The sequence below is a fragment of the Oryctolagus cuniculus genome, chromosome 7, assembly GCF_964237555.1.
Source record: "Oryctolagus cuniculus chromosome 7, mOryCun1.1, whole genome shotgun sequence".
Classification (NCBI taxonomy): domain Eukaryota; kingdom Metazoa; phylum Chordata; class Mammalia; order Lagomorpha; family Leporidae; genus Oryctolagus; species Oryctolagus cuniculus.
Genome location: NC_091438.1, coordinates 93,679,670 through 93,701,663, shown reverse-complemented (window position 1 = coordinate 93,701,663; position 21,994 = coordinate 93,679,670). Strand labels below are relative to the sequence as shown.

Here is a 21,994-nt window from a genome sequence, read left to right as displayed (position 1 = left end):
TAAGTGACTCTAAGACCAGACAAGTCCAACTGGTTTGGTTTCCTATGAGGTCTTTTAATGGTAGAAAAATAACTATTAAATCTATGAAGCTTTCATTCAGTGTCAACCTCATTTATCCTGAAGAATTGTTCTAATTTGTGGGTGTTGCCCCTTATGGAAAGAGGTCTGAAGTATTTCTGTGCTTTCAAAGTCTGAAAGGGAGTTTTAAGAAAGCTTACTTCCAAAGCATTTCTAGTCTTTGTCTTGGGGTTGGGTTTAATGACGGATCTGTTCGTTTTCTTTTAGAGGTTTCATTTCTGTGCTATGTATGCATCAGAATAGGATGTTAAGTATGTGAAGTGCATCTTAGTCCTTTGAGTCATTCACAGCTGGAAAACTCGGACCTTCTCTGTGATTCAGCTTAACTGCTGTACTCATTTCAAAGGCGCAGCCTGTTAAACGTCAACTTTAAGTTTCATATGACTTTTTGGATAGATGTTACAAACATTTATACAGTACTTTTAGTAGTCATGCTATTTCTAGGAAAAACATTTAACCAACAGATGCTTTTGGTACTGTTTCATATATACAACATATTCTGGAGTCTATGTAAGAAATTACAAAAGGGGATAAAATGCAGTAATTAAATGCCTGCATTAAGTGATAATGACACTGACTAAGTTACTTAACCTTCTGTGCCTTAGTTTCCTCATATAGAAAGTAATGATGATGATACTGTTTGCCACATAAGGCTGTTGTGAGGATTAAGTGATTCAACACATGAACATATCCTAGAAGAGTCCCCGGTGCATAGTAAGCCTTCAGTGAATGTTAGCTATTGTTATAAGTCGTATAACCCTGATCCAAAAACTGAAATCTGAAATGTTCCAAAGTCCAAAACTTTCGAGTATTGACATGAGGCCACACGTGAAAAATTTCACACCCAACCTGCAAAGATGGGTCACAGGCAAAACACAGGGGCACTAAGAATATTGCATACTTATCTTATGGTTATGTATATAAGGTCTATCTGAAAAAAAAAATGAATTCTGTGTTTAGGCATGGGGCTCATCCCCAAGATATCTCATTATGTATATGCAAATGTTCCAAAATCTCAAACACTTTTGGTCCCAAAGCATTTTAGATGAGGGATACCAACATGTACATCATTATGAAGTTGTAGTTTTTTTCTTTAAGGAATAATTTTGTATTATTTTATTCTTTTCCTTAAGACTTGTTTATGTTTTAAAAATCAGAGTTATATATTTAGAGAGAGAAACAGAGAGGTCTTCCATCCACTAGGTCTCTCCCCAGATGGCTGCAACAGCCAGCACTGGGCCGTGCTGAATCCAGGTGCTTCATTCTGGTCTCCCAGGTGTGTGGCAGAGGCCCAAGTACCTGGTCATCTTCTACTGCTTTTCCCAAGCCATTATCAGTGGGCTGGATTGGAAGTGGAGCAGCTGGGATGTGAACCAGTGCTCATATGTGATGCTGACTCATGAGCTGTGGCTTTACCTGCTATGCCATGATGCTGGGCCTAAGGAGTAATTTTAAAAATAAGAGAGAACCACATAAACAGGAAAGACAAGGCAGGTGAGTTGCCGACTAGCAAGTATTGGTTGAGAACTTCAGCATTGTTCCAGATTCTAGAAAGATAGAAAGAAAGAATGAAATATACCAGTATCGGTATATTATAATAGTAGCTACCATTTACTTTTCTAAGTGCTTTCCAACTAGGAAATAATTTAATCCTTACAAACTGCTTCCTAAAACTGAAGAAATTTGTCCAAGGTTTTAGGGTCAGTGAGTGACAGGGACTCACTTCCAAGCCATGTAGTCAGCCTTCAGAAAAGGCTTTCTTTTCTTAGCATTTTAATTTATTTTATTTACTTGAAAATCACACACACACACACACACACACACACACACAGGGGGAGAGAGAGAGAAAAGAGAGAGAGAGAGAAGAGAGAGAGAGATTGATTGAGCTCCCACCCAATAGTTCATTCAGGCCAGTGGCCTGACCCAGCCCACAACCAAGAGCTGTGAACTCACTCAGTCCAGGTCTTGCATGTGGGTGGCAGGGACCGAATTAGTTGAATTCTTACCTGTTCTCTCCCAGGGTGTGCATTAGCAGGAAGCTGTATTCAGGAAAGGATATTAACCCAAGCACTCACATACGGGATGCTGGCATCCCAAGTGGTAGCTTAGCTACTATGCCAACCACTCACTCCTAGAGCCCGTTTTCTAACAACTGTAATGGATGAGTTGGTAATGCATGCTGTCCTCCAGGAGCTTACAGTTTATGTGAATTAGCAGAGCTTACAGTTTATGTGAATTAGCAGATACATTAACAGTCAAGTACAGGTGGGATTTTAGCCTACTGGTTAAGATGCCCACATCTCACTTTGGCTTACTGGAATTCAATACCCACTATTCCTGGCTCCAGCTTCCTCCAGTGCAGACCCTGGGAGGTAGCAGTGATGGCTCAAGTAATTAGTTTCCTTTCATCCTAGTGGGAGAGCTGGATTGAGTTCTGGGCTCTGATTCTGGCCCATCTCAGCCCTGAATGTCATGGGCTTTTGAGGATTGAACCATAAGATGGATGTGCTCTGTCTCTCTCTGCCTCTCAAAAAAAAAAAAAAAAAAGTAATTTCATTAACCATAATTGCTATCATTTATTGAATACTTGTTAGAAACAGTATAATATAATAAAGAGCATAGACTTTCTGCCAATCTGCTTGAGTTTGAGTCTTCTCTATTTATTAGCTATGTGATCTTGGGTGTTATTGAAGCCCTCTTTGCTTGTTTGTTTACTTATCCATAAAGTATTGTGAGGATGAAATGAGTTAATATATGTAAAATGCTTAGAAAATTGTATGTGTCCTATGTAAATATAAGCCATTGCTACTAGGACTGTTTCTGTTGTGGCATGATTTAATCTCGATGCCATTTATGTGATATCTAGATAAGTAAAAGGAGGCTTTGGGTAGTTAAATAACTCACTGAGGTCATCTGTGCTGGACGGGAAGTGCAGATTCAGCATTCCAGTCCTGTGGCTCCAAGGCTTTGCCTAATGTGTTACTTCATTTCATCTCCAAGTGTCAACTTTACTTCTATAGGTTTCCTTTAAGGTGCTCTATTAGTTATCACAGATCAGGGAGAACAAATGGATTTGTCTTTTTGGGACTGGCTTATTTCACTTAATATGATATTTTCCAGTCTCATTCATTTTGTTGCAAATGACAAGATTTCATTTTTTTTTGTTTTACTGTTGAGTAGTATTCCATAGTGTACATATCCCATAACTTCTTTATCTAGTCTTCCAGTTGATGGGCATTTGGGTTGATTCCATATCTTAGCTATTGTGAATTGAGCTGTAGTGAACATAAGGTTATAGAAAACTCTTCCATATGCTGATTTCATTTTTTAAAAATACTTATTTATTTGAAAGAGTTACACAGAAAGACAAGAGGCAGAGAGAGAGAGAGGTCTTCTATCCAATGGTTCACTCCCCAATTGGCAACAATGGCCAGAGCTGTGCCGATCTGAAGCCAGGAGCCAAGAGCTTCTTCTGGGTCTCCCACACAGGTGCAGGGCCCCAAGGACTTGGGCCAGGTTCTACTGCTTTCCCAGGCCATAGCAGAGAGCTGGATTGAAAGTGGAGCATCCGGGTCTCGAACAGGTGCCCATATGGGATGCCGGCGCTTCAGGCCAGGGCGTTAACCCACTGTGCCACAGTGCCAGCCCCATCCATGTGCTGATTTCATTTCCCTTGGGTAAAGTCCCATGCGTGAGATGGCTGGGTCATATGGTATGTCTATAGACAGTATGTACGAGGTATCTCCATACTGTGTTCCACAGTGACTGTACCAGTTTATATTCCCACCAACAGTGGATTAGGGTACCTTTTCCCCTACATCCTCGCCAGCATTTATTGTTTATTAATTTCTGTATGAGAGCCATTCTAACTGGGGTGAGGTGAAACTTCATTGTGGTTTTTATTTGTGTTTCCCTGATGGCTAGTGATCCTGAGTATTTTTTCATGTGTCTGTTGGCCATTTGGATTTCCTCTTTTGAAAAATGCCTGTTTAAGTTGTTTGCCCATTTCTTAACTGGGTTGTTTTGTTTTGTTGTTTTTGAGTTTCTTGATCTCTTTGTATATTCTGGTTATTAATCCTTTATCTGTTGCATAGTTTGCAAATAATTTCTCCCATTCTGTTGGTTGCCTCTTCACTTTGCTGTCTGTCTTCCTTCCTTCCTTCCTTCCTTCCTTCTTTCCTTTCTCCTTCCTTCCTTCCTTCCTTCTTTCCTTTCCTTTCCTTTCCTTTCCTTTCCTTTCCTTTCCTTTCCTTTCCTTTCCTTTCCTTTCCTTTCCTTTCCTTTCCTTTCCTTCCTTTCCTTCCTTTCCTTCCTTTCCTTCCTTTCCTTTCCTTTCCTTTCCTTTCCTTTCCTTTCCTTTCCTTTCCTTTCCTTTCCTTCCTTCCTTTCCTTTCCTTTCCTTTCCTTTCCTTTCCTTTCCTTTCCTTTCCTTTCCTTTCCTTTCCTTTCCTTTCCTTTCCTTTCCTTTCCTTTCCTTCCTTTCCTTCCTTTCCTTCCTTTCCTTCCTTTCCTTCCTTTCCTTCCTTTCCTTCCTTTCCTTCCTTTCCTTCCTTTCCTTCCTTTCCTTCCTTTCCTTCCTTTCCTTCCTTCCTTTCCTTCCTTTCCTTTCCTTTCCTTTCCTTTCCTTTCCTTTCCTTCCTTCCTTTCCTTCCTTTCCTTCCTTTCCTTCCTTTCCTTCCTTTCCTTCCTTTCCTTCCTTTCCTTTCCTTTCCTTTCCTTTCCTTTCCTTTCCTTTCCTTTCCTTTCCTTTCCTTTCCTTTCCTTTCCTTTCCTTTCCTTTCCTTTCCTTTCCTTTCCTTTCCTTCCTTTCCTTCCTTTCCTTTCCTTTCCTTTCCTTTCCTTTCCTTTCCTTTCCTTTCCTTTCCTTTCCTTTCTTTCCTTTCTTTCCTTTCTTTCCTTTCTTTCCTTTCTTTCCTTTCTTTCTTCCGTTCTTTCCATTCTTTCTTCCGTTCTTTCCATTTTTTCCTTTCTATCTTCAGAATCTTCTCAATTTGATGCAATCCTTTTTGTCAATTTTGGCTTTGATTGCCTGTGCCTCTGGGGTGTTTTCCAGGAACTCTGCCTATGACAATGTCTTGTAGGGTTTCCTCAATGTACTCTAATAATTTGATGATATTGGGTTGTAGATTTAGGTCTTTAATTCATTTTTAGTGGATTTTTATAAAGATATAGGTCTTGCTTCATACTTCTGTGTGTGGAGAGCCAGTTTTCCCAACACCATTTGTTGAAGAGACTGTATTTGCTTCAGGGATTGATTTTAGCTCTTTTGTCATAGATAAGTTGGATGTAGATGCATGAATTGATTTCTGGTGTTTTATTTTGTTCCATTGGTCTATCAATCTGTCAGGCTATTTTGATTATAACTGCCCTAAGTATGTCTTGAAATCTGGGATTGCGATGCCTCTGGCTTTGTTTTTCTTTTTTAAGATTGCTATAGCTATTCAGGGTCTCCTGTTTTTCCATATGAATTTTGGCATAATTTTTTCTATTTCTGAGAAGAATGTCCTTGGTATTTTGATTGGTATCACAGTGAATCTGTAAATTGCTTTCAGTAGTATGGAGTTAATAGACTGTGACTGATAAATGCATTTTCAATGGAAAGGCCTAGTTGGATGCCTAAATATGAACTCTTTCAAGTTGTTGTAAACTCTTATTTAAAAGATACTAAATGCTTATATTTTTGAGAAAAGTGAAATTATGACCTATAGCTTAGTTTTTGATTCCTTTGGTGAGTGAACCAGCAGCTAGAACACTTTCTCCCTCTCTCTCTCTCTCTCTCTCTTCCTCTGCCTTTCTGTACTGCCTTTCCAAAAATTTAAATATATCTAAAAAAATACATGTATAGAGCAAGTACTAATCAGATAAGGGTAATCAGCCTATCACTTCAGACTTACATGATTTCTTTGTGCTAGGACCTGGGATGCTTCTGTGGCCCACTTTGCTACAGTCCCTACAAAGCCAGGTACTTCATCATCCTGAGCACGTCCTACAGAGAACCCTCCTTCCTTATATATGATTTCCTTCCTCTCCACAAACACCAATTGCAAATGTACTTTTCAGAAGCAAATGTGGGTTTTTTTAAGATGGCAGACTAGGGAGAGCTTACTGCTCTAGTCTAGTGGAGGCTAGTAAAAAAAAAAAAGTGGAGACAGTGCAATTGCAGGGAAGGGTTAGGGAGAAAATAGCACAGGAAACTCCAAAGAAATCAGGAGGACACTATGGACCTACATGGAGGGTGTGGATGTGTACAGCTCAGGATCCCAGCAGCCGAGGGCCTCAGCACCAGCTTTGGAGAGTGAGGTGAGACCAAACTGCACCAGCCCAAGCCACTTTTTTGCAGCAAAAGCCTGGCATGGGCCCAGCTTCAGCCATGTGGGGGACAGGATTTGGAATCGATAACAATAAGAACTGATTCCACTGTCTTTAAGCTTAGTGATTAGGATAGTATTGTGGGATAAAGGGGTCAAAAATTATGTTAAAATATGTGAGTTCTTTAATATGACTGAATAGTATGAATATAATGTAACTTAATAGAAAAACAGTATTCATACTACTAGTAACTATTTTGCTAGAGATTATTTTTACAATGGGGATTGTTATATAATTATGGGAAAATGGAGCTAACAAATTATGTTCAAAATTGTGGTCAGACTGTATTTGTAGAAAATGTTAGGCAGATAAGGAATTACATCCATGTACTGAAAAATGTTTGTGCTATATGAAGTGAAAAAGCAAATGAAAAAAGCATTTAGTAATATCTCATTTTTGTAAAACTATTTAAATACTGAAGAAAAATGACTTGCAGTGTATGGTGGTTTTTTTTTTTTTTTTTTTTTTTTTTTTTTGACAGGCAGAGTGGATAGTGAGAGAGAGACAGAGAGAAAGGTCTTCCTTTGCCGTTGGTTCACCTCAAATGGCCGCCACAGCCGGTGCGCTGCAGATGGCGCACCACGCTGCTCCAATGGCAGGAGCCAGGTACTTATCCTGGTCTCCCATGGGGTGCAGGGCCCAAGTACTTGGGCCATCCTCCACTGCACTCCCAGGCCACAGCAGAGAGCTGGCCTGGAAGAGGGGCAACCGGGACAGAATCTGGTGCCCCGACCGGGACTAGAACCCGGTGTGCCGGCACCGCAAGGTGGAGGATTAGCCTAGTGAGCCACGGCGCCGGCCTGTATGGTTATTTTTAAGTGTGAGTTTATGGATGACTTTATTTCTTTAGGCTTTTTTTTCAATTTTAAATATAAAATCAGCATATCAATGTCTGAAACAGAAATGATTATTTTTAAAAAGAAGTCTAGTACTTTAGGAAGTAGAGGAAACAATCTTAAAAAAAAAAAAGAAAATCATTCTGCATATAGTGGCTTTATAGCTTTCAATCATATAATTCTTCTCATTTAATATATTTTTAAATATTAATATAAATAGTTCAACATTAGAAATGAAGAAACTAGGTTGTATCAACTCTAAATTGGCGGGATCTGTTTTGGTAGCTACTTTTCTTCTTAAAATCTAGAGGGAAAAATATATAATAAACCAGTACTAAAGGTAAACAGTAACTTTTATATCTTAGACTTCCATGATAAAATCATATTGTAGAATAAAATGAGTGAAATAGTGAAAGTGAAATATTTTAGTGATTACCGTTTTTTCAAAGAACAATCTTTCACTTCCCCAAATTGGAATCTAGAGTTTTGTAATCTTTTTTTTTTCTTTTTTCCTGTTAACAGTCTCCTCTGGGTTAAAACCATGAACCTTCTCCCCAGACATGCACGTTAACTTTTGCCTACAGTTTCAGAGTCATGGAAGCAGGATTTCTCAATAACATTTGAACTAAAGAACAAGAAGATTGCAGGCTCAGTTCTTTCACTTCTGACCACTGTTTTGCACTGTTCTGCCTCTTCAAAGGACAGTTCAGAACCGACTTTGTGTTCTTGTGAGGTTTGCTCAGGTGTCGACAGCCCTTTTGATGCAACAGCAGCAACTGACAGCTTCACGCAGGTGGCATCAGTACTTGTCACCATTTCCTTGCATTTTATCTGCTCCTAAGTCTCTGTCCCATGTATTGATTTTTTTATTATTTTTATTTAGTAAATATAAATTTTCAAAGTACAGTTAATGGATTACAATGGCTCCCCCCCCCATAATTTCCCTCCCACTCACACCCCTCCCATCTCCCGCTCCCTCTCCCATTCCATTCACATCAAGATTCATTTGCAATTATCTTTATATACAGAAGATCAATTCAGTATATATTAAGTAAAGATTTCATCAGTTTGCACCCACACAGAAACACAAACTGTAAAATACTGTTTCAGTACTAGTTATAGCATTACTTCACATTGGACAACATTGGATTTTTTTTTAACTTATTCTAAAGGAGTCTTAGAAATGTTGGACATTGGCCGGCGCCGCAGCTCACTAGGCTAATCCTCTGCCTTGCGGCGCCAGCACACCGGGTTCTAGTCCTGGTTGGGGTACTGGATTCTGTCCCGGTTGCCCCTCTTCCAGGCCGGCTCTCTGCTGTGGCCAGGGAGTGCAGTGGAGGATGGCCCAAGTGCTTGGGCCCTACAGCCCATGGGAGACCAGGAGAAGCACCTGGCTCCTGCCTTCGGATCAGCACGGTGCGCCGGCTGCGGCGGCCATTGGAGGGTGAACCAATGGCAAAGGAAGACCTTTCTCTCTGTCTCTCTCTCTCACTGTCCACTCTGCCTGTCAAAAAAAAAAAAAAAAAAAAAAAAAAGAAAAAAAAAAGAAAAAAAAAAGAAAAAAAGAAATGTTGGACATGGAAAAAGGGAATGTATAGTTAAAATTTTAAATTCTGGAATATATACAAAAGCTAATTTTATGCCAACTGTTCCAAGAAGTATGCATGTGTATTGGGGGTAGATGTAGGCTTGGGAGCATGTTGAGCTATTTATGGATGGTGCCATTGGTGCATGTTAAACGTCAGAAGGACTGTTTAGATGACTTGTGTCACTGCCTAGACAGAATTCTCTATCTATGAGGTGTCTTTCGGTTGGAGATAGTGGAAAACCCTAGTAAATTGCCTTATACAGAAAAGAGAGTGTTATATATCAACAGCCCATGAATGATGCTGGCATCAGCAAAGTTTTTTGTAGGGTCCATACAAGGTAACCAGGACTCAGCTCTTGCCTTTTCTCTCTGCTCTGATGCCTGATGTATCAGTTTCAACTTTCAAGTATCATTTTAAGGTTAGCTCCGCAGCGTCCCAACATGGTGGTCAGCAACTTCTGGGGCCATTTGCTTCCTTATTCATGTAGAGCAGAAAAGGACAATGTCCTTGTCTCAGAATCTCTAATGAAAGTTCTGTGATTTGCTCTTCCCTAACTGGCTGCAGTCACATGCCCACCTTTGAAACAATCAATGTGATGTGGGAGGTCCATTGTCTTGGTCCCTGCGCGTGTTCCATCCCTGAAGCTGGGAGCCATCACCTTCTCCTAAACCAGAATGACCCTTAAATGCTAACAGCTCCTAGGAAGACAATCAACTAATGCCTAATGCAAACAGCAACTCACAATTTTTAATAGATGCAAAATCACCTGGAGAGTGAACATCTACAACTTGAGAGATTGGATATGAAAACTGAGAACTACAGACCCCAGGTGAAGCTCTTGTTCATTTGTAGAAATGTCAGTTTCCAGGAGAAACCTAAAATTTTAATTTTTATGAGAAATCTCTCAAGTTTAAAAAAAATTGGCAACTGATTAAAATCTGCAAGTATTACAATTCCAATAAATACTTTTGTGGACCACATGTAACTGTGAGCCACCTGTTTGCCTCCTTGGCCCCAGAGAGTCGTCCTTCATGGCCAAGGGCTTTGATCTGGTGCCATGCATGCTGAGCTGCTCAGGTATCCAGTGGGAAGGAACTTTCAAGTGAGTCATTCCTGGGAGGGGTGGAAAACTGGTGAAGTGCGAGTCATCGAGTTGGGAGGGATCTGAAGCATACATTCTGAACTCCTTGCTGTTGGAGTTTTTGAACTTGCTGAGCCTGTGGCCTGGAACACCTTGGAACACATCATCTTTAACATTGATAGTTGGGTCTCTGCTGGACATCGCCTTTTCCAGGAAGTCTCAAGCTTATGAGGAGGAGGCATGGAGACAACTTGCACCTTTGACACCTGTGGAGTAAGTGGTTGAGAATGTGGACTTTAGCATCAGAGCACTTGATTTAAAACCTCAGCTCCTCCACCTACAAATTATGTGAACTTGAGGAATAAGTGTCTGTAAAGAGAAAGCAACACTTAGTTAAAGCATCATGTTAAGCAATCGAAGGGGGAATGTATGAGAGTGGTTTCAATGCTGGGTGAATAACTACTCTTTCTCCCCATGGAGAAATTTGGTTAGTATGAATCAGTCCCGTGATTCAAGTCAGCTCTGGGAACATCGAGGAAAGTAATCATGTCTGGGCCTGTGGTGCTGAGGATTGTTACCGAACACGTTCTGCAAAGTCCTGCCTGGTTACCAGCTGGCCACCCCTGGTGCTGCGGGACTCGAGATGGAAATTATGGAAGTGGCTTGATGCATTTGATGAGGTAGCTGAGTTCGCCCTCCATGGGTTGTTAGGAGCGGGGGCTATATATTTATTTTCCCAGGGGCTGATATGCCTGATCATTTACCCATGTAGTGTCCTATAACTCTACTGGGGATGAGGGCAGGGGGCAGAGACCACAGAGTCCTGGGGTTTCACTGTGTCCTCTGGCTCCTTGTAGACCATGCTTCCCCTTTTCTTTAAGTTGTCTCACTGGGGTAGGCATTTGGTATAGTGGTTAAGATGTTGCTTGGGATGCCTGCATCCCATATTGGAATACCTGGTTCAAGTCCTGGCTCCTCTGCTTCCAATCCAGCATCCCACTGACATGTACCCTGGGAGGCAGCTTGTAATGGCTCATATGCTTGGGTCCCTACCACCCATGTGAGAGATCCAGATGCAATTCCTGGTTCCTGGCTTTGGCCTGGCCTAGCCCTGTTGTTGTGGGCATTTGGGGAGTAAGCTAGTGGGTGGATGATTTCTCTTGGTCTGTCTATGTCTCAGTTTCTTTACCTGCCTTTCAAATAATAAGGGAAAATAAATAGACATAAAAAATTTCCTCCCTCCAATAAGGTAATGTTGAAGCACCTTTACTGCACAGTGCCTCATGAGGAGCTGGGTTCAAGCTTGTCCACTTGGAGAATTTGAGTGGAGCAATGGAGGGTCGTCTGTTTCCACCCCTCCAAAACTGAAGAAGATAGTACCTTTTTTTTTTTTTTTTTAAAGATTTATTTATTTCAGAGTCAGAGTTACAGAGAGAGGGAGAGACAAAGAGAAAGCTCTTCCATCCGCTAGTACACTCCCCAAATGGCTGCAACGGCAGGAGCTGAACCAATCCAAAGCCAGGAGCCAGGAGCTTCTTCTGGGTCTCCCACATGGGTGCAGGGGCCCAGGCATTTGGGCTCTTTTTCACTGCTTTTTCAGATGCATTAGTGAGGAGCTGGATGGGAAGAGGAGCAGCTGGGACTCAAACCAAAGCCCATATGAGATGCAGATACTGCAGGTGGAGGCTTAACCGACTGTGCCACAGCACTGGCTGATAATGCTGTTTTAGAGAATAGAGAATTAGAATAAAAAAGAGACCCTGCCCCTGGTATTTGACATGACAGCTGGCTGAACATTGAAGAGGGATCTTTTCATACTTCCCATTTTCAGATAGAAACTGATGTACATAGTTTTGTTGGGAGGGAGCAGAGGAGCGGATTTCTTTCTCGCCCAGGTTGGAATGCACCGACAGAAACACATTACAAACTTTGGCAGTAGCATTCTATTAAAAAAAGAAAAACTTCTTTTTCTCCCTATTTTGTTTGAAAAGCAGAAAAACAGACACAGAGACCTTCCATCCACTGCTTCACACCTCAGATGCTGTGACAGTCAGAGCTGGGCCAGTCCTAAGTCAAGAGCTCAGAACTGAGTCTAGGTCTCCTTTGTGGGTGGTAGGGACCCAAGTACTTGAGCCATCACCTGCTGCCTTTCAAGGTAACATCTTAGCCAGAAGCTGGGCAGAAGTGGCGGAGCTGTGACTTGAACTAGGCACTCCAGTAAGCGATATGCGGGTGTCTCAAGGCATGTCTTAACTGCTGTGTCAGATGCCCACCCCCGCAACATTCTACTCATGTAAGCAGGCTGCTGGGCTCAGTGTGTTTCATGCAGTAGCCCACTGAGTGCTCAAAACAGTGCTTTATTTTCATTTTACAGATAAGGACTTATTCCACGAGCTCATGTGATTTGTAAATGGAGGCACTGGGATTTTAACTCAGGTGCTCTGAATCTAAAGTCCATACCCTTAACCACTACACTAAGGATAACAGTGCACATTCAACCAAAATACTGATTTTCTCATAGGGTAACAGTGGTCAGAAGCATTGAAACCACATTTGATAACTGAACATGAAAGTAGAGACAACCAGGCATCAGCAATAAAATCATCAGAAGGCATTTGAAAGGGTCCAGAGAAGAAATATATTTTGGGGGATATCCGGACAATAAGAAGGGGTCTATATTTTCAGGTGAAAATGAATGAAAATTATTAGGACAATTTTTATCTCATGGTTTTGAGCTAAAATTGATTGGTTTGATACTTTTTTGCCACCAAAATGCTAGTGATTTGTTCTCTCCCACCTCCAGTCCACTGGACTGTACCCCATTACAACTATTTCTAGTTGTCCCCAAGGGTTTCTTTTTTTTTCTTTTCTTTTTTTTTTGACAGGCAGAGTGGACAGTGAGAGAGAGAGACAGAGAGAAAGGTCTTCCTTTGCCGTTGGTTCACCCTCCAATGGCTGCCGCGGCCGGCGCACCGCGCTGATCCGATGGCAGGAGCCAGGAGCCAGGTGCTTTTCCTGGTCTCCCATGGGGTGCAGGGCCCAAGCACCTGGGCCATCCTCCACTGCACTCCCGGGCCACAGCAGAGAGCTGGCCTGGAAGAGGGGCAACCAGGACAGAATCCGGCACCCCAACCGGGACTAGAACCCGGTGTGCCGGCGCCGCTACGTGGAGGATTAGCCTAGTGAGCCGCGGCGCCGGCCCCCAAGGGTTTCACATGTGCTCTGAAGAAGTCCGATGCTCTCAGGTCCCCCTGTTGACCTCCTGTGTATCCTAAGCTTTCCACTCTTTCCTCTGGGCATCTCTGACTGTCTCTTGTTCACTGAGCAACAGTTCGATACAGCCGTGTCCATCTGTGCCCACCTCACGTTGGTTGTGGTCTCTGCCCTGCCCTGACAGTGATGCACCATGCCCCAGGCTGACTTGAGGTTTTGTGCCCTGCACAAGTTGGGGAATGCCCAGTCTCCAGCTTCTGGTTCCAGCTTCCTGCTAATGTGCACCATGGGAAGCAGCAGCAGATGGCTCAAGTTGTTGGGTTTCTGCCCCCCATGTGGGAGACTCGGAGTAAGTTATAGGCTCCTAACCTCGGCCTGGCACAGCTTTGGCTATTGTGACATCTGGAGAGTTAACTAGCAGAGTGGAAGATCTCTGCCTTTCAGAAAAAATATATAAAATGATACACATATGTATAAGCATTTTAATTTAAGATATAGTATACCACTCTTGATTAAAAGCCATTTTCTTTGAGTTGGCACAAATTGGAGTTCTATGAAATCTTATATAATCATAACCTATTTATGGATTCTGTTTCATTTAAAAAAACTAGATATGTGAAATGATGGATATTTAAAGCTATTTTTCCTAATCTCCCGGAGTCATCTTGCCTACACCTCATTTTTTTTTTTTTCTGGCAACTCACCCTCATGGCATCTTTCCAAAGCCGTCAACCTAGTTTTCATAGCAATAATAACTCCTCATTTCACACTCATTGCATCAGCTCATGCACTTTGAAATTAAATCACATAATTAGAGTAATAGACACAATTGCTTCAAAAGCTTTGGAAACAAGCATGACTGCTTCTTGGTGACATGCAGCTCAACTCTGGTAACAGCAAGGCTTCCACCAGCTGTGAATGTGTGTGTGCCCAAGTGACTTGCCGGAGTGGGGTCCTGGTGAGGCTGGGGAATGAGCCACCTGCAGGCTGACACAGGAGCTGTGTGGCAGCACTGTTGTAACTCAGGCACAAGAAAGGCAGGGTGCAGTTCCTCACCTGTGAAGGCAATGATTGAGGGCTTGGCCTGACTGCTCAGACAGGCTTGGGCAGGCCTGCACCCCAAAAGTAGGCCAGGCCATAAACATTTACAGTCTTCAGAACATTCCCAAACTCTGTTCTTTCTCTGCAGGTGAACAGGACCCTTCTGCTTCTCTTCGTGTATACACAGGCTGATTCTTGTACCTGAATCACCAGATCATTGGGAAACACGGCTTCTGTTTCCTTAGGCTGTGAAAGCTGGCTTTCTGGACGCCAGGCCAAGCCAGAACTTAAAATGTAACTTTTACTTTGGCGCCACCCAGTGGTTAGTTTTGAGATGTCACGCCCATGAAGAAGATTGCATGGCAAATACATAATGCTTAAACAACAACAACAAAACAAAAATGAAACAGAAACAGAAACAAAAAGACCTGGGAGGACTAGGCAGGTCACAAAGCATTTTTAGGGTGGTGACACTTTCCTGTTAGCTACCACAGTGGTGCGCATGGCTCATCAGACATCGGTCCGAGTCCATGTGGTGCCCCAGAGGGATCAGGGGTGAACCCTAACATCATGGTGGACTCTGGGTGATAAAGCTGTGTCAGTATAGACCCATCAGTTGTAACAAATGCACCACTCTAGTGGGGGGTGTGGATAACCAGGGAGGGTGTGTGTGTGTGGGTGTGGTGGTGGGGCCATCGGAGAACTCTAAACTTTCTGCTCAGTTTTGGTATGAACCAAAAATTGCTATAAAAGACAAAATTTATTAATTAAAAAGCCCTTCCAGTTTATATACATTTTCCCTCCCAGCTGCTGGTGGTGTAGATAAGAGCAAGATAAGCCAGAGGCATCATCTAGGGAGTCCTGCTGACTTCTCAAGTAGAGATGACGTCAAAGAGTGTGGCTCCTTCCCTTTGTAAATCCTGGAAACCTTTTATCTTTAATGTATTCAGAGTTGCTCAGTTTCCCAGGATATTATCATGCTCACCAAGCTTATAGGAGACACTGTTGGTAAGGCACAACACCCATATATTACTTTACAGTTAGACATGTCTGTGTAGTGGTTGAACAAAACACGTGTGTTAGCTGAGCAGTTACAGATTATATCAAGTAGGTTTTCAGGTGAATTTGCAGTGGGATGGGTTGTGTGTGACACATTACTTATTTTAAGGTTAGTACCATTAGGCTGGGATTGTCTTCACCACTTCAGGGATATGCATGATTCCAGCTGGGAACACCCTTTGCTGGGCAGTGCAGAGTCGTGGACAGTGCTGACGACAGATTGATCTATGCTTTTTCTTTGAGCTGACTCTGTGCTAAGCATCTGAGAATCCTTTCTTCCCCAAGGGCACAGCATAATGGGTAAGGTCAATGTTGCTTATTCAGCTCTAGGCTTCTGAGAACCTGCTTGGTCACCATGACTAGCATCTGGATGTTCTCAAAACTCATCAGCCACTATTTATAGGTGTTTACTTAGGGAGGGTCTACTCATTACATGATAATTTTGAGAAATTTCATTCTCAGAGAAGACTTATTCTGTCCCCAAATAATTAATGTGTAAAATCCTTAATAATTTTGGCATAAATTCCCAATAACAAAGTAGCACTTGATTGAAGATGGGAATTGTTAGTAAGAATGCATTCATGCAGACCATTTGATATCAGTCTTACAAGCTTTGCTCAGACCTCACTACCTACTTGCACTTACCAGCCTGTCTTAGGAGTCTTCAGTGGGGCTCAGTTTCTCCAGTTCTTTGGTATAGAATCCTCCTCCCTGTATCCCTTTCCCCAAACTGCTGCTGCATAAGATTTTTAAAGTAAAGATTTATTTATTTGAAAGTCAGAGTTACAGTGAGAAAGATGGAGAGGGAGAGGGAGAGGGAGAGGGAGAGGGAGAGGGAGAGGGAGAGAGAGAGAGAGAGAGAGAGAGAGAGATTGAGAGATTGAGAGATTGAGAGATTCTTCCATCCACGGGTTCACTCCCCAAATAGTCTCGATGGCTAGGGCTGGGCTGGCCTGAAGCCAGGAGCCTAGAGCTTCTTTGTGTCTCCTGCATGAGTGCAGGGACCCAAGTACTTGGGCCATCTTCCACTACCTTCTTGGGCTATTAGCAGGGAGCTGGATTGGTAGTGGAGCAGCCAGGTCTTGAACCAGTTCCCTTATGGGATGCCAGTGTCACTACTATGCCACAGCGCCAGTCCCTGCCTCCTTACTCTTATATGGAAGACTTTTTTTTTTTTCTTCCTTCACCTCCAGGCTTTCCCATCTGCACATTTCACAATTCTGTTTTCTTTTTGTAGATAGAACTCTATTCTCACAGAGGCTCCTATGTGAGAATAACAGAAGGCAGGTGAATTTATTTTATTTCAGGAAATTCTAGAAGAAGCATACTTTTGATGAATTCTCTACAATAATTGTACATAGTTTTGTGATAAAACCACATTGACTTTCACAGCAATCTGCTGGAGCTCTTTCTGAAGATATATGCCTTTTCCCATTTATTGCATGTTCACAGAAATCGGACCTAGGTCAAAAGCTGGAAAGTCATCAGTAGACAAAATCGAATCTGGAAAGGAGACACTTCGCCTGAGATCAAAAGGTCCTGCCACCGTGGAAGAAATGGTATATTATGTTCACTTAATTTTCATTCTGCTTGGAAAGGTATAGATATTCATGTCTATTAGAGCTGGAATTAAAGGTAAAATCAGTTAAATCAAATGCCATTCATTCTATTCAAAGCATGAATTTTAAATTCGTTGTCTGCTTAAATAATATGCAAATTATTGAAGGTTCTTATGAAGGAAATATATCAACTATGAGCAGGAAAAGAGACTTATGATGTGTAGGAATCTTTAGCTCTCTACAGACAGCTTTTTCCAGAGTGCATAGATCCCTGGACTGTCCAGAGAATTTAAAAAGAATCGACAAATTCTCTCTGAGAACCACAAAAAAGGATTGAATATTTTGTAGGCATCTTTACTCATCCTTTTCATGCTCCACATCGCATCCCTTCCATAGCAAGTCCTGGTGGCTCTATCTCTGTCAGCTACCAGAATCCAACAGCTTCCCGCCACTTGCACTCTGCTGCTGTAGTGCCCTCTTCCCCCAGACACCATGGTCTCGACTCAGGTGTCGCAGTCACTAGTGCCCTCGTCCCCCAGACACCATGGTCTTGACTCAGGTGTTGCAGTCACATACTCCATCTTCCTGTGTCTCCCTGCCCTCTTCCGGCTGTGCTGCCCTTTACAAACCCAAGTGAGATCATGGTACTTTCAGTTCACAACTTTCCAGGGGCTTCCCATCAAAGCTAAAATCCCAAGAGTACCTGACATGGTTTCACTCTGCATTTCTCTGACCTCACATCCCACCATGCTCCCCCAGCATCTTCTGCTTCAGCCATGGCCATCTTGTTGCTGTCTCCAAACACTCCAGATTATCCCTGCCTCAGGCCATCAAGTTGCTGTTACTTCTCTCTGGATGTTTTGCCCATTTATTTGCACAGCTTTGCTCTCTCACTGTTGTTGAGTGTCTACCCAAGTTATTACCTTATCTAAAAAGGCCTTTTCTGAGTTTCCTGCATAAATAGAAATTCTCTCCAGCCCCCTCTGCTGCCCAGTGTTCCATTTCCATGTCCTTAGTTTTCTTCAAAGCACTAAACACCATAGGACTTATTATATCTCTGTTTAATTTTATACATTTTCTAGCTCCTTAGCTCACATGTCTTATTTACTGTTCACATGTGTTGTTCAATCCTCAGTGCCTAGAATTAGTGCCTGGTATATAAAGGCACTCAAATCTCTGCTGTATTAATGAATTGGTTCATTTTAGCTTGAGAAAATCAAGGGTTTTGTTGATTGACTGTCTGTAGATGGGTGAATATCTGGATGAAAAATACCAGGAGGAGAGACACATGGAGGCAGAGGTAGAAGAAAACAGCAGGGATTGAGGTAGCCTTGGTAAGGACTCGCAGTGGTAAGCAGCAGGTCCACTCACAACAGCCAAGACAGTGGTGACGATGTCATTTTGTGGATGGGGATGGGGGAGACGCTCCAGCAGGTGTCTGAAGCTCCCGTGGTCAGGGCACAGGCATCAGGCCCTTCTCACTTCTCTCTGTGGGAATTCTGTCCCAGGACACCCAGTATGTTTGAAGAACAGAAGAGACAGGTGAACAATTAGGAGGCTGTTTCACAGTGGTATCCCAGAGCTTGTTCAGTGTTAATGTCCACAATCAGGCATGGAGGTGGTTTGTCAGAACAGACACTCAAGGAACCATGATGCCAAGGTTGTCCTTAGGAAGTGTCAAAAAGAATACAGAACAGTTCAATTTAACCAAGTTTCCTTGAGCAAGAAAAATGTTCTAGAACAGGGTAACATTGCAAATTAAAGATGATTTGGAATGTCCTCCCTCCATCCCCCTGCCTTACAATGTAAAGAGCTATTTTTATAATCAAAAAGACAGGAAATGATGTGGAGTTTACTTGATTGGTATAACAGTCTGACGTTTGCCTTATTTGGGTATAATTTGACAGTCTTCAGCCTGTGATTGGCTAAGGGATGTGTTGCTGTGATTGGCTGAGGCTCAGTAGCTTAGTCACAAGAATGTATCATGAGGTTAGGTTACAATCTACTTGCATATCAAGCTAGGATCTAGTTTACTACATACCAGAAGTTTTTTGGGCCAACTTTGGGCTAGCTCCTCCTTTAACTCAGAGGCTGGTTTAGTTCAGTGGAGTGTTTGAGTCTCCGAGGATGTTGTCTCTTTTGGGGAATCCAGAGAAAGATTCTGAGTTGGATGGGTTGGTCCTGGGAGTTAAAGGATTGATCTGGAGGCAAATGGCAATGAAGAGACCTGCTAGAGTCCAGGGCATTTTTTAGTGAGATATGATGAGGTGTGTGAAAAAACTCAGGGCAGTAATTTCTGATCATTTAAAATTTTTAAAAAACTTATTTTCATTTTATTTCAAAGAGAGATTTAATAAAAGAGACAGGGACACAAACAAACACAAATCTTTCATCATTTGGTTCACCCCTCAAATTCCTGCTGTAGATGGAGCTGGGCCAGGCAGAACTCACCTGGGTCTCCCATGTAGATGACAGGGGCCCAAGTCCTTCACCTGCTGCCTCTCAGGGTGTACCATAATAGGAAACTGGAATCCAGTGTGAAGCTGGGCCTCACACCCAGGCACTCTGATTTGAGATGTGCGTGTCCCAAGTGGAACCTTAGCCTCTGCACTAATCGTCTACCCCAATTTCTGGTTATTCTGAGCCTTTCCTGTTATACTGTTTGGCATTTTGCTGATGGCTAGTGGCTGTTTACTGGCTGAATTGAATACCTCAGTGGAGAAAGGAGTTCATAGGGGAATGAAGTAACAGTGGGAAGGAGCTGGCAGTAGGGAGCCATGGGAATGCTAGCCCTGCCTTACACTTGAGGCTGAAAAGAAGCAGGTAGACGTAAAATGGCTTGCAAAGGAAGTGGGGTCAGCGGGAAAACTCCCATGTCACTTCAGGGCCAGGATCACCTTGTAGTAGTTAACACAGTTAATAAATGTTTATGAAGCACCTGCTCGTATAAGGTGCTGGGATGAAAAAGGGTAGCTTAAGATCTCTCTGGAGAGATTTGAAGACAAACATCTAAAAATTGATTCCTATTTGCATAGCCTGTTTAATTAAATAGGGCAGTTAAAAATAGCTCATAATGAAAAGAAAAATCTAGTTTGCTGTTAATATTAAATTGGATACAAATGACTTAAAATCTAATTTCAAGCACTTACTGATTTAATGGATTTATAGGATTTAAAACAAATCATCTCCTTATAATCTACTATAAGTAGTGAAGACTGTGAAAGATATTCCTCTTACATGGCTCATACATTTTTCATTTCTATTTGCTGAGATGGGCATGTTCTGTGTACTAACATGGCAAAGACGAATAAAGACCTTGTTTTTCCTCTAAAGGGAAGAAAAGAGACAGCATACCAGTGGGCTAGAGTTAAGGATGATGTGCAGAGGATACCCAGTGTCACCGAGAGCTGCTGATCAACTGGTGTTGGGAACTGGGGGAAAGAAAGGAAGTGAAGGAGAGTTTCCTTCCAGAAGAAGTGATCAAGTTAGCTCAAGACAGGGAGAAGAGTGTTCTGGGCGGGAAACATGATGGCCCTGGGCACCTTATGAGCTGTCCATGAGGCTAGAGGTGGGGTGCTGGAAGTACCTGTGTAAAGAGGCTGGAGGTGTAGGCCAGGGTTAGGACTGAAGGTTCTTGTGGAAAATGGGAGAACAACACAATCAGTTTTGTGTTTTAGGAAACGCCCTTGGATCTAGGGGACAGTAGAGTTGAATAGAGTTGAGTAGAGTGAATTTGAGAGGGTGAGGACTTCAAGAAGGGAGACAACCCAGCAAACCTCTGCAAAGAAGGGAAGATGAGGGCTGAACCTGAGAAAATAGAATGTGGATGGAGAAGAGGTGCTATGTCAAGAGCTATTTAGGAGTTAGATTGGTCAAAAACTGGTGGCCGTTTATATACCAGGAGTGCTGATACTGGTTACCATAACTTATAACATGGCTAGATCAATCCAAAGGTTAATATCTAGGTTACTTTGCAAAGCTGTTGTTTTACACTGACAATTTAGAATTCACTAGAGTGAAGGCAAGAGAGATATGTGTTACTGTTTTTTAAGTCTTAGTCCTTATAAAACTGGGAGAAAGTTTTACCAGCATCCTCAAAGAACATAAATTTTTATTTTCTTGGACTTGTATGACTTTAATAATAAAATATAAGAATACAAGATATTGTACACTTACAACTGTTTTAAGAATAATATGGAATTCTTATAATCTAACTGATCATGAATTCTACATTTGAAGCTATATTGAGTATTGAACATCTTTGAGCAATCCCTTTTTCAGTTTATGAGCCCATTTAAAACAAGGAATTGGAAAAATCTGGGCCGGCGCTGCGGCTCACTTGGCTAATCCTCCACCTGTGGCACTGGCACCCGGAGTTCTAGTCCCGGTTGGGGCACCGGTTCTGTCCCGGTTGCTCCTCTTCCAGTCCAGCTCTCTGCTGTGGCCTGGGAAGGCAGTGGAGGATGGCCCAAGTGCTTGGGCCCTGCACCCCCATGGGAGACCAGGAGGAGTCACTTGGCTCGTGCCTTCGGATTGGCGCATCGTGCCGGCCGTAGTGGCCATTTGGGGAGTGAACCAATGGAAGGAAGACCTTTCTCTCTCTCTCTCACTGTCTAACTCTGCCTGTCCAAAAAAAAAAAAAAAAAAAACAAAACAAAAAAAAAGGAATTCTTATAATTAACTGATCATGAATTCTACATTTGAAGCTATACTGAGTATTGAACATCTTTGAGCAATCCCTTTTTCAGATTATGAACCCATTTAAAACAAGGAATTTAATAATCTGAACATAAAACCATACTTTATAAATGTGAAACCAGGATTTTTTTAACAAAAGATTTATTTATTTATTTGAAAGGCAGAGTGACAGAATGAGAGTGAGAGACACAGAGAGAGAGAGAGAGAGAGAGATCTCCAATTTGCTGATTTACTCCCCAGATGGCTGATATGGCCAGGAGCCAGGAACTCCATCTGGGTGACAGAGGCACAAGCACTTGGGTGATCATCCAGTGCCTTCCCAGACATATTAGCAGGGAGCTGAATTGGAAGTGGAGCAGCAAGAACTAGAACCTGTGCTCATAGGGGATGCCAGAATTGTAGGCAGTGGCTTAATCTGTTGTGCCACAATGCTAGATCCCAAAACCAATATTTTAAAAAAACCTTAAAACA

The 21,994-nt window shown here is 42.3% G+C and overlaps 1 protein-coding gene across 2 annotated transcripts in view; it reads left to right on the top strand.

Annotated features, from left to right (window-relative positions):
• Window positions 1-21,994, top strand: part of GIPC2 (GIPC PDZ domain containing family member 2) — a 100,949-nt gene that overhangs the window by 54,477 nt on the left and 24,478 nt on the right. For both annotated transcript variants that reach the window (XM_051857580.2, XM_070078194.1), the window contains one exon: window positions 16,719-16,825. In XM_051857580.2, coding sequence (XP_051713540.1) covers window positions 16,719-16,825 — 107 coding nt within the window. The remainder of the gene's footprint in view (window positions 1-16,718; window positions 16,826-21,994) is intronic.